The 14,062-nt window shown below is 34.9% G+C and overlaps 1 protein-coding gene across 25 annotated transcripts in view; it reads right to left on the bottom strand.

The window, feature by feature from the left end:
- Positions 1–14,062, bottom strand: part of elavl4 (ELAV like neuron-specific RNA binding protein 4) — a 110,522-nt gene that overhangs the window by 55,213 nt on the left and 41,247 nt on the right. For all 25 annotated transcript variants that reach the window (NM_001244600.1, XM_068222857.2, XM_068222859.2 and 22 more), the window contains 1 exon segment: positions 5,260–5,500. In NM_001244600.1, the coding sequence (NP_001231529.1) occupies positions 5,260–5,500 (241 nt within the window).

Below are 14,062 nucleotides of genomic sequence, written 5' to 3'. Positions count from 1 at the left end.
CTAAACAGACAAAAAGTGTGAAATACTCTTAACATGAATTTACAGTTTTTTTAATTGGTTTGGAACCATTTTCACAAGCAATCAGTACATTTTCAAAACTCTTAGTACTTATATCACAGATCATCAAAGTACCTTTTTCCAAACATTTCAGCATGTGTTCAGTTGTGTTCGTACATTACAAATAATCATAAAATATCCTTTTCACTGCACAAAGTGTTTCATCTAAATAAATGGTTCATTCACAGTACCTGCTTTTATAAAGCTATTCATATCAAACTTGATTGCCATCTATTTTCATTCAGTTTAATACATTTGTCTCTTATTTAATTCAACTTTTTAATCAATAAGTCGTTTATTGTGTCTATAGATATTTAACTTGTCTGCTTGTTGTCTGATCGTTTGTAAGTTACAAACTTTCAGAAATACCAATTACTTATTATTTTCACCTGATGATCACAGTTAGATACATTTAAGTAACTTGCAAAGTAAAATTAAATTATATTACAATACAGTGAATACATTTTTTTTGCACGTGTATGTAAATGATTTGATGTGTTCACATAGAAATCTGCTAAAAAAAAAAAAGCAAATTACATTTATGACATACAAGTTTATATTTGGATTTCCACAAATATAGTTAAAATGGCTGTTTACATAGTTTTGTCGACCATTGGAATTCCACATATGTTTATCTAGGTTCAAATATATATGTGTGCATGTGTGAAGCGGTTATTTTTTCAATATTTTTAAATAACTCCTGCATAGCATATTTTATATATGTGAAATACAAATATGAACTTGTCTGTCATATACAGTTGAAGTCAGAATTATAACTCCCCCTGAATAACTAGCCCTGTTTATTATTTTTTTTCCCAATTTCTGTTTAATGGAGAGTTTTTTCCAACACATTTTTAAACAAAAATTTTTATTTCTAAACACAGGTTTTTAAAAACCTATAATCTCTAATAACTGATTTATTTTATCTTTGCCATGATAACAGCACATAATATTTGACTAGATATTTTTCAAGACACTTCTATACAGCCTTAAGTGACATTTAAATGCTTAACTAGGTTAATTAGGTTAACTGGGCAGGTTAGGGTAATTAGGCAAGTTAATGTATAAAGATGGTTTGTACAATAGACTATATCGAAAAAAAAGCTTAAAGGGGCTAATAATTTTGACCTTAAAATGGTTTTAAAAAATTAAAAACTGCTTTTATTCTAGCCAAAATAAATAAGAGTTTCTCCATAAGAAAATATATTACCAGATATACTGTGAAAATGCATTTGCTCAATTAAACATAATTTGGGAAATATATAAAAAAAGAAAAAAAATCTATATTTCTGACTGTAACTTTATGTAATTTGCATATATTGTCATATATTAGATTTCTATATGGGTTCTTTGATCATGTTTTCATGTTATATAAACTTTTAAACAAGATGTAGTTTTTGTCAGTTTGCTGTGATTGCTGTGTATACAGTTTAACAGAACAATAATATTAATTCAGCACTGAGAGAAATTTTAAATCTTTATCTTGTATTTTTGGCCACTGAATGAACTGATTGTTAAAAGTACTATGTTGAAAAAAGATCTTGCTGTTTTGTTTTGGTGATTAAAGCAAATTTTCTAAATATATAGCACAATGATCTTGTGTTCTGAAACAATGACTGTGTGGAATGAAAATATGTGAAACTACAATGAAATCAATGTTACAAATGTGATCAGTTTAAAGTTTTGTGCTAAAAGATGTAAAACATGTACACTTTATGAAAATAGTACCAAACCATTTAAAAGCCCAAAGTAAAACAGCCTTAGCAATATCCCAAAATATAATTTCCATAACAGAATGAATGGTGTATTTAAATGTGCTGATCTTGCATGTGGATCAACTGTTAGAAGTTGTTAGTAGACTAGTTAGAAAATGTGTTTTAAGGGATTTTGCTATCTAAAAGAGAGTGCTCCTTGAAGAAACATCCATGCGTGTATGACTACATTAAATAAAAGATTGAGCCTCAGGTCTCCAGTGCACTGCAAGTACAGCCAGAGGTCAGAAAGAAGATGATGAGAGAGCATGTGTGCTTTTGAAAGTGCAAGAAGAGGAAAGAGAAGGACGGATAAACAATCTAGGGTGGCACTTTAGCAAGCGGGAGTCACCCAGGCTTGACAGGGCAAGAGAACAGTAGCCGTGGCAAACGGTACATCACTGCATTGCATCTCATCAAAGCTGACAGGAGCGGGGGAAAGAAAAAAGGAAAAAAAGAAGAAGCCTGTCTATTACGTGCAAAGGCCCAAAGCTTCTCACCTTGTCGAGGGAGCCGTCTCTAGCTAGCTTTTCAACTGCCGTGTACAAGGCTTGCTCGAACGTCAGAATTCTTTGAAAAGCTGAGAAGTGACTTCACGCCGACGTCCAAACCCTATAGATGAAAGTCGTGCGGAGAGCTCAAGAAGGTTGATATGGTCAAATATTATGACATCTGGGTTCAGATGTAATCTCTGATGCCCCACAATCTATTTTGAACCCCAGACAGCAGCTAATGACGGCAGCAGACAGAACTCGCTGCCTCCTTGTGCGCTCTGCTTTTACAATGATCAAAAAGCGATTTGTTAGCTTAAAAATCTGAACTGGGAAATTGCACCCCTGGGATCCCAGAGCAAAGAGTGCGGTACAGGGAAGAGCTGTGTTTATGATGCACTATGTGTTCCTGAGCCTGAACAAAGACTAAGTAGTAAGACAGTGAGAGATCCTGAGTAATGTTATGTTATCTTTTGGCTAACGCAACCAGCTACTTATAAAAAAAAAAAAAAAAAAAAAAACACGTTGCATTTGGTGTATGTGACCATATCCTGAGACTTTCCCACATGTATGGGCTGAAAAAGGAGCATGTGTCAACTCTCATGATGATGATTCTAATGACGATTCTGTTGCCCAACCATCTGACTGCCTGGCAATGAAATCCTGCAAAACCTGTGGTCAAGAGCCAAGAGTCTTTCTCTCCCTTCGTCTCTCCCTCTTGCCTTTTGTCTCAAAACCAGTGGCTTTAGGCCTGGCCCTGTTTTAATGAGATTATCCAGAGCGAAGTGTCACTAAGTAGGATATAAAATGGAGGCCATTATCTGGCATTATTTCTGAGCAGCCTCCCCATCCATCTGCTTACCACCCACATAGTCACTACGGTGGGATTAGAACTCTTATTAGCAGGGGAGTGCTGCTTAAACACCTCTATGTCCTCTTTTTCTCTCCTCCTTTCTCTCTGGGCACTGTAAACAATAGAATAGCCCCTCTCGTCCAATGTTTCCAACTCCCGAATTGTCTTACAATTTAGGTATGATGATGTACAAGTGTATCAGACAGATCCAATGACACAGTGATTGTATCACTGTGGATGCCAATTTGGAGAGAAAATTAAGGATGCTTTACATTTTATTATAAGGGTATGTTTTATTTGTATGTTTTTTTAAGTAATTTTTTTTTTAGGTCAGATATGCTTTGTACCTTGTTACATTTAAATAAATAATCAACATTTTATAAAATAATACATCTTTGTCTAATTACAATTATAAATTTTTAATAAGCACTGGTCAGAATAAACGTGTATTATTTTTGATATCTGTTAAGCTAAATGATGATCAAACATTATTTTACATTTTATTTATTCATTCATTCATTTTCTTGTCGGCTTAGTCCCTTTATTAATCCAGGGTTGCCACAGCCAAATGAACCGCTAACTTATCCAGCAAGTTTTTACGCAGCGGGTGCCCTTCCAGCCGCAACCCATCTCTGGGAAACATCCACACACACATTCACACACACACACACACACTCATACACACACACACACTCTTACACACACACACACTCATACACTACGGACAATTTAGCCTACCCAATTCACCTCTACCGCATGTCTTTGGAGCACCCGGAGGAAACCCACGCGAACGCAGGGAGAACATGCAAACTCCACACAGAAACGCCAACTGAGCCGAGGCTCGAACCAGCGACCTTCTTGCTGTGAGGCGACAGCACTACCTACTGCGCCACTGCTTCGCCTTTTTTACATTTAATTTAATATATATATTTGAAAAATAAAGTAATAACTTGGATATAATGCACTTTTTTTTTACTACCTGACAATAGTATTGTCGTCGATCCCAGTAGTAAAAGCAACAAATAACAACTTGACTTCTATCTGATCATTTGGAAAAGTGGCAGAAGATAGATTTTTCCGATGAATCATCTGTTGAACTGCATCCGAATCATCACAAATACTGCAGAAGACCAAATGGAACCAGCCATGGACCCAAGATTCTCACAGAAATCAGACAAGCTTGGTGATTCTTTGGTCAGGATAGCACTCCTTTTCATACTTCAGCCTCCACATCAAAGTTTCTGCAAGCAAAGAAGGTCAAGGTGCTCCAGGATTGGCCAGCCCAGTCACCAGAAGTGAACATTATTGAACATGTCTGGGGTAAGATGGAGGAGGAACCATTAAAGATGTATCCAAAGAATCTTGATGAACTCTGGGAGTCCTGCAAGAACGCTTTCCTGGTCATTCCAGATGACTTTGTTAATAAGTTATTTGAGTCATTGCAGAGATGTATGGATGCAGTCCCCCAAGCTCATGGGAGTCATACACAATATTAATTCTTTTTCCACTGCACCATGACTTTATATTCTATATTGTACATTATTTCTGTTAAGTGACAAGACTTTTGTTTAAGCAAAGTCAGACCTTACTGTCTTAATTAAATAAGTAAAAACCAAGACGTGATCATATTTAATTTTGCTAAAATTAGCGTAAACTAGAGGCTTTTGCCATTTGATATGTCACTTCTGATACCAAATCATCAACTAGAAGTTAAGTTATTATTTGCTGTTCCTAAAACTTAAATAAGCGATAAGTGCATTTGTGTAAAATAACTTTTGAAAATTAAATTTGATGCAAACACTAAACTAGTAAACGTGTTTATTATTCGGTGTTTTTGTCAGTAACGACATGCTTTTTTTCAGCTACTATTATTCAAATATGTGATTCATTCTACTAATTAATTTGATTAACATTTTAATCAATCGGCAGCTACGTTAAAAGCTAATGACTCCTCCTGTTCCAACTTAATTGGCTCGCATCCCAAAGTTTTGCTTTCTAACTAACCTATAATACCCAAGACATTGCATCCCTTCTGCCTCTGCTACACAGTTCATTATGCAAATCGAATGCAAATTTCTTTTCCGTTGTTCCACTTCCCTATTAGTACCTGTGATTTTGTCTCGAACCAGCTTGCAGGACTCGATCTCGCCAATGCTGCCAAAAAGGCTGCGGAACTCTTCCTGGGTCATGTTCTGGGGCAGGTAGTTGACGATGAGGTTGGTCTTGCTGTCATCATTAGAGCCGCCGGTCTGCATGGGTGAGGGGCAGCTGCGGCTGTTGCTGGAGGGTCCGTTGGCTGTGGCGGAGTTTGGCCCATTCGTCACCTGAGGCTCCATGTTGCTGATTATCTGCAGACAAAAGACGAGTTGAAGGACGTGGCATTTGAAATGTGAGCATTGATTCCTTTCTAAACTTGATTCTTGCACACCCACCGTAAAGAACCAATATTTTAGCATTGACTAATCTGGTTTACATTATATTGAGAAGAAAATCTGTAGCGTTATTAACATCCCAAATAAAAAGAGGGTTGGAATAATCTTGTGTATGCAGCTGTAACTGCAACTATTAGATGCGAAACCTCACAGACTGACTCTAAATAATACAATGCATGACACACTTACTGAAAAACTGTTTATGCATCTCTAGACTTTCAGTACCTTTCTTCTTCCCTCCCCCTCACTCTATCACTGATATTTTTGAGTTTGACTGTGCGTTTTGATGGTTGGCTCAACTTGACAGTAACAATGTGAGCCCTTCAGCGTGGAGCGACTGTCATGGCGAACAGTGTTTGCCACTGGTTTAGCCGTGCGCTTTTAAGAGCAGGTGTTTGAAGAGAAGCTTTTTGGCCCTGGGGAAGAAGGAACAGAAGAGGCCCCAGTCGGTGCTGCTTTTCAGCCTCAAACTTTTTTATTTCAAGATTGCTCCACAGTGCAGCTAAATGTATTCATCCATTTGCATAAAGGATGTTTGTGTGTGAGCGCATGTGTGTTTAATTTTGTCACCCGACTCAATTTGAGGGGGCTGGGTGACATCTAGAATCGTGTCATATTCTGACTGTCACGAGGGTTGAAGATATGAGTGAGCGTGTGTGTGAGAGCAGATTAGGGGGGAAATCTTCATGCTTGCAAAAGCAACACAGCATGAGATTTTCTCAAGGGAAAAAACAACCGCCGGTGGTGCACTTTCGCTTCGGCATTTACACCTTTTTTAACACTATGCTGACCTTCTCTGACTGTCTGAATGGCCATAGCAGAACCTAAAATGTGTCCTAACTAGACGTGGTGTGACAAAGGAACACAACATTTAGTTGACCGCTTGGAATGCCCTCCCACTAAAATATTATTGAACCATAACTCATCAAGCTTAGTAATGAACATTTAGAATTATGGGAGAAAATTTAGCAGTTTGTTAGTGTTGAGTCTGGTTAGGACATGTTGTAATGATCATCCCATTGTGTGCTGTGTCTTTTAGGAACATTCAATGAGAGCTTTGACTGCCAGACAAGATTCTCAGACTAAAAACAGGATAAAAGAATAATAAAAAAAAGAATTTAAACAGCTAGCATGACCTGATTATAGCTCATTCTGTAAGTCAGCCATGTTTAAAACATGACTGGATGTGGCATAATTTAGATCAAGATCTGCAATGAAGTAGTGAAGGAATAGTGCTAATATTTCCTGCTGATATATTCGAGAGTGGAAAATAATAGAGATGAGGAGGAGAAAAAAATGGATCTAAGCTGAAATTCAGCTGCACTTATTTTTAGCTCTTCAAAAAATACTCCGCATCTGCACTCTGAAGTTTGACTCTCCTTTATCAAAGCGGGCATATTTAGAAAGGTTAACAATTTTTCCCCATCTGACACCATGCTAGTGTTTGCACTGGAGTATTAAAAAAAAGAAAGAAGGAAAGAAAAGAAAAACACATGCACAGTAAAGAGGACACTAAAAACAAAGCTGTTAAGTTGTGTATGATGAGAAACCATCAAATAGAGCTGCAGCATTTCTCTGCTCTCCCTAAATGATCTTTAAAGTCAATGTGAAATCTGAACGGACCTTATTTACTTTCTTAATGCGGGTTTTGGGTCTCATTGAAAAATCCATTTGTGTTGATTAATCTAAAATTAAAAATGCAAAATGCTCTTCATCATAAACTACTTTCCTTTTGTGGGGAAACATATCGGTTTACAAATAATCAAATGCCTTCAGTTGAAATTAATAAACTCCCTAATTAATTTAATTTTTTTTTCTTTTTTAAATATTTCCCAAATGATGTGTAACAGAGCAAGGAAATTTTCACAGTATGTCTGAAAATATTTTGTCTTATTTGTATTATTTCAGCTAGAATAAAAGCAGTTTTTGATTTTTAAAAACAAATTTAAGGTCAAAATTATTAGCCCCTTTAAGCTATTTTTTTCGATAGTCTACAGAACAAACCAACGCTATACAATGACTTGCCTAATTACCCTAACCTGCCTAGTTAACCTAATTAACCTAGTTAAGCCTTTAAATGTCACTTTAAGCTGTATAGAAATGTTTTGAAAAATATTTAGTAAAATATTTGCTGTCATCATGGCAAAGATAAAATAAATCAGTAATTAAAAATGAGTTATTAAAACTATTATGTTTGGTATTGTGTTGAAAAAAATCTTCTATCCGTTAAACATACATTGGGGGAAAAAATAACAACAGGGGGCTAATATTCCAGGGGTTTAATAATTCTGACTTCAACTGTATATAGAAGAACAACAAAACCTATAGTCTATACATTTGGTTTAAATATTATGTTTCTCTCAGAGTAAAATAGTAACAAAAAGGGCAGACTTTGCATGAATCCTTTTTTCTTGGATCAATTGCTGTGTCTCCATTTTTAGTCTTTGTATACGTTCACATTTTTTTGACGTGACAAATAGAAAAAAGCTGCCCGCAGCCCATAGGAGGCTCATCTGCAAAGCTCTCAGGATATGCATGTAAATGGATCCTGTTCCGCACTTCTCTGCAGCAAAAAAGGGATAGAGCGACACAAAGGGACAAAATAGCCATCACCACAGCAGGTCTTGATTGATGTGTGAGTGTGTACGTGTTTATTTTCTGTGTTTTCATGTGTGTGCATGTGTGAGGGAAGACTTATTAAGTCTGTTTGCAGCTCCCGCTGTGCACTGTTCTTTCAGGTGGAAAAAAAAAGGAATGCTCGAACCTCATGGGATGAGAGCTCTGCATACTCCGGAGAAAGAACAGATGAACACCTTTCATTCTGATTCCAGAGACCTGTTGTGTCTCGATGGCCAATTAAAGACCTGTCCTTTCTTTGTGATCCCTTCACTAGCACTTATACAGTAAGCTGCCTTATTATTTTCCAGTAGTTAAACTGCTCATGTTGTCATATTGAGAAGGGTAATTGTCCCTTTACATATTCACTGTTGCTAGACCTTTGCCCCAGCAGTTGACGGGGGTCAGTGCAGTGATTTTTCTCTTTTCCTTGGCTACTATTTCAGAGTAGTTAAAGATTTTATTTAAAGCCAGAATTGACCATACAATAATAATAATAATAATAATAATATTATTATTATTAATTCTACTACTACTACTACTACTAAAATAATAATAATACTAAACATAATGCTAATAATAATAATAATAATAATAATAATAATAATAATAATAATAATAAACATAATTATACTAAACATTAATAATACTAAACATAATAATAATAATAATAATACAAATAATAATACTAGTAATAAAACTAAACATAATAATAAACAGACATTCTTCAAACATGTCTTATTGGGTCACTTAATCATTCACAAAATATTACATAAATTGAAATAGGCTATTATATATCTTAATTACATTTAATTTAAAATAAATTGTAACATTTTAGTTAAAAAAAAGTTTTCTGGCTCATTAACGGCCTATTATTAAGATATCGGCTGTTTATTACTTATAAAGTATGATCTTATTTTACATCCTATCTAATACCTAAACCCAACTTGTACCTTAGTAACTGTTATTAAGCACCTAACTAGTATTTATTGAGCTAAAGGTTTTCTTATTGGTTTGTAAATAGAGATAATTGTACCTTAAAACAGTGTTTCTCAACCACGTTCCTGGTGGACCACCAACACTGCATGTTCAGAATGTCTCCTTTGTCAGCCACACCCATTACAGGTCTTTCAGTCTCTGCTAATGAGCTGATGATCTGAATCAGGTGTGTTTGGTTAAGTAGACTAGGAAAATATGGAGACTTGGTGGTGCTTCGGGTACGTGAAACATGACCTTAAAATATAGTGTTACCAAAAAAACAATCAAATTTGTTTTTCTATGCTTTTTTTAAAGGAATTCCTGAAATGTCTTGAAACACGCAGCATAATTCAGTTGATGTATCTTTAACTAAAAAAGTTGGAGAGGGTAAAACGTACTAAGCAATCCCCCCTTTTTTTAAAATAAGCAATAGAGTCTTTATATCACAGCTCAGGCAGATCTGTTGAGCTTGGTAAAGCTGCATTTGGCAGCATATGACAGCCACAGTCTAATATTAATGCTGAGTCTGTCTAACTGTTTCTTCTAGCCTCCTACATACATCGCTTTACAATACAGCATTCTGTGCTGAATTCAAATAGGTTTGATACGTTTTGTGTTTTATGGTCTGTGCATACGACCCACTCTGTGCTATCAGGAATTTAGGCTGAAGCATAATGGCTGAGCTTTATCATTGTTTTGTAGGATATTACCAACTATAGATACTATTAACACTATTCATAATAGAATAAAATCACTATGTCATGAAGTGTAAAATCTTGTTTTAGATTTTACTAAAAATGTCTAAAAAAATCTTTTTTAAAATCTGTGGTTATATGCTTTATCAGACAGTTTGCATAAAATCTTTAAGCAACTCTTTATTTAGATACAGCTAGATACAGTTGAAGTAAGAATTAATAGCCCCCCTTTAATTATTATTATTTTTTTTAATATTTCCTAAATGATATTTTAACAGATTCAGGAAATTTTCACAGTATGTCTGATAATATTTTTATAATCTAAATAAAGTCTTATTTGTTTTATTTTGGCTAGAATACAAGCAGTTTTTAATTTTTAAACACAATTTTAAGGTCAATATTATTAGCCACTTTAAGCTATATTTTCTTACGATAGTCTAACCTGCCTAGTTAACCTAATTAACCTAGTTAAGCCTTTAAAGGTCACTTTAGGCTGTATAGAAGTGTCTTATAAAATATCTTGTCAAATATAATGTGCTGTCATCATGGTAAAGATAAAATAAATCAGTTATTAGAAATGAGTTATTAAAACTATTGTGTTGAAAAACTCTTCTCTCCGTTAAACAGAAATTGGGGAATAAATTAAACAGGGGGGCTAATAATTCTGACTTTAACTGTATATTTAGGCATGTCAGCAAACTAAAACAGAAAAAGAATGGCCTATTAGTTTGCATTAGCATTTTAGATATGCGCATAAAAAACAGTTCATGGAAACGTCAACATGCGCATAAATTTTGAAAGACGTATGGACATAAGTATGATAAACTTTTTATTTGATTAGAAGAAATGGGCATAAACTACAATGGAAACACTTTCACCGGACAAATTCCAGTATGCACATTAAAAAAGGTCATGTGATTTTGTTATGAGATATCATGTGACGATAAAAATGTGTGTGAATGGACAAACCAGCGGCGTGAACACACAGTTAAACATCTGAAATATTGTTTTGGTCATTCTAAAACGCCTTTTCAGTGTAAGTGTTATATTATTAATTACCTCCAGAATTGTTAAAAGTGTCTGCGCTCCCCGTCTGACGCCTTCAAACGCCACCACAAATTAATTACTGTCATTCAAGGTGTCATATATTAGTCATTTATTAAATAAAGAAAAAAATCACGCAGCTTCTCCTACTGCAGTAAATTTAGGTTTTACTGTTGATATTTGGCGCCAGTTCCTCAGGAAGTGACGATTTTGTTCTCTTTGACTACTTGGATGGAAACGCTGCTTTATTCGCACGTCTTATATACGATAATCCAGTTATGCACATAAATTTAATTAGCATCTTTAGATGGAAACGTAGCAATTGATCTATAAAAAGCACATCGTGATTTCCATCTTGCTCCATTTAGTTAGCATGGGCAGTTTAACAGTTGGGGTCACATGCTAACCGAGCAACTGCCATTGATATTGATGCCAAATGCTAATAGCATTCTCCAAGTTTTGCAGAGCTCAGGGCTGTCACAGGGACGGATGTGATTTCTCAAGATAACTAGTGATATCTGTCGGGTAGTATGGAAAAATGCACTTACAGCAGCTTTAACTGCAGTAGTACAGTCTAAACTTTTGGTGGTTTGGATGCTAGTAGCTACAATAAGATAGAGCTTAGCTGGCTCTATCTGTTTATGCTGTAGCTGTAGTAGTCAATGAGACAGTTAGACAGACAGACAGACAGGCAAGGCGTGCAGACATGATAAGCCATCACAAAGGCCTTGGTGTCAGCCGGGGGACAGACATCATCTTCTCTTTGATTCGACTGAACAGTAGCCCCAGATTACACTCCTTTATTTTTTCAAATGCAATGGCAGATATGCCGACTGTTTCTGAATGCTGCTCTGCCCAGCGCAGACTACAACGTGTATATGTGTGCGTGGATGCGGGAAGGAAGAGGCTCTGCCACTCTGTCTTACATAAGTGCCTTAGAGGATGTCAGGACGGGGATAAAAATACAGGTTCAACCAGTCCAATGTCCCTGAGTCACGCAGAGCCAGATGTGTGTGTGTGTGTTCACAGCACTGCAGCTAGATGCATTTCAGTGTGTGACGCTGATACCTGCCATTTCCACACAGCACTTTAATGGCTTTATTAGCTAAGATGATAAAATGTCAGGTTTCTATTCTGATGTGTTTTTACTGGTATTGCTTGGAGTCTTGTGATGCTAGAGCTCCCTTCCATAGATGTATGCTCTGGTTTATGTGGAGGTTGACAGCTATATCTAGGGATAAATAACACTAGTAAAAAATCTTGAGGTTTGTGTAAAGGAGAGAGTGACAGAGAAGAAATGAGATTATTAGCAAATAATATGCAAATCAAGATTAATTTTCTTTACTACACATTCTTTAAGCATAAATGCAGTATTTTAGTAGCGCAAGACAATAAAATGTTACACTGACAATATACAGTACATTATTGACAAGACAACATTCACCTAGGCCTGCACGATTAATCGATTTTAAACCAAAAAAAGCTGTGATTATTTTGATTTTTGCTATGGCGAGGGAGGCGAGCGTGGGTAATTAAAACGAACCAACTAACGTTATTTAAACAGCAGACAACTGTTACATCAGAATCCACGAGCCCCTATTTCACTATGGGGATAATGAAAGCTGTGAACTGTGTGTGTATACCTGCTTGTGTGAGTTAACGTTACCTTTCCTCTTTTGGCTATTAAAGCAATACTTGTGGATCTACACACATACAAACAGGAGTGTGTCTGCAGCGCAAGTTTTCTCCATCACATTTATCATGGATCAGCTGTGATAACGAAGTATTTTAGACGGTAAAATCGCCCATTTATCTATTTTTTTGTATTTTTTATTGTGTTTTTACAATACAATCATATTACCATAACAATTGATGGCATCAAGTACAATAATAAACAAGGAAAAATATTATTATTATTATTAATAATAATAATAAAAATAAAACAATAATAAGAATAATAATAAAATGTATAATAAAATAAGATAATTAAAAAACAGAGAACAGAGGCAAACTATCAAATTTAATAATATTTTCAAATTCCATATAAAATTTCACAGCACGTTTAACACTTTTTTTTTTTTTTTTTTTTTTTTTTTTGCTGTAAACGTTTTGTAAAGTAGTAATTAAGCAATTTAATGAATAACCTCATCGATAAATAACATTAGGGAACACAATGACCAATCACAGGTATTTAAGACCTCACTCGACAACGCTCAAAAAGCAAGCAGGATAATATTTACGTTTACTTATTTATTTATTTTTTTGCTATATATGTTGTCCTTTGCATGTCCTAGAGTCTTGTTTGATACATTCAATGCGTTCTTTGAGCAGATAAAATTAATGGTACAGTTCATTTATTTGACTGCTTGTATTTAGGGACAACATTGTATTACAAATAATATGTAAATATGAATGTATTTATAAATTACACATTTTAATACAAGAATTCTTGTGAAGGAAAATCTAAAATTGTGTATAGAAATTATGGTCCCACTTTATATTAAGTGGCCTTAACTAATATATACTTACACAGGAATTAATAGTTTGTTACAATGTACTTATTGTGTAAATACATGTATTTACTGTGTACTTATGCTTGATTAAATACATGTATCTAACAACATCTGTAATTAACTTTTGTAATTACATTTGTAAATACACTGTTGACCACCCCTTACACCTTAACCCACCCTTAAACCTACCCATGCCACCAAACCTGTCCATAATCCAAGCTCTATCCAAACTCAAAACCACCACAATTGTTCTCAAATACATTATAAACACAGTAAGTACATTGTATTTATTTTTGATGTAAGTACATAGTAGTTAAGGACACTTAATATAAAGTGGGACGAAATCATTGGCAATGCATCGTGAATGTCATTAAATCAATATGAAAAATGTAACACAATCTAAATGTATAGGTTTTATACAGTTGAAGTTATAATTTTTAGCCCCCCTTTGATTTATTTATTTATAAATATTTCCCAAATTATGTTTACCAGAGCAAGGAAATTTTCACACTATTTCTGATAATATTTTTTCTTCTGGAGAAAGTCTTATTTGTTTTTTTCCGACTAGAATAAAAGCAGTTTTTATTAAAAAAAAAAAAAAAACATTTTATGGTCAAAATTATTAGCCTTTA

Source organism: Danio rerio, chromosome 8 (assembly GCF_049306965.1).
Source record: "Danio rerio strain Tuebingen ecotype United States chromosome 8, GRCz12tu, whole genome shotgun sequence".
Classification (NCBI taxonomy): domain Eukaryota; kingdom Metazoa; phylum Chordata; class Actinopteri; order Cypriniformes; family Danionidae; genus Danio; species Danio rerio.
This window is presented reverse-complemented; position numbering and strand designations above follow the sequence as displayed.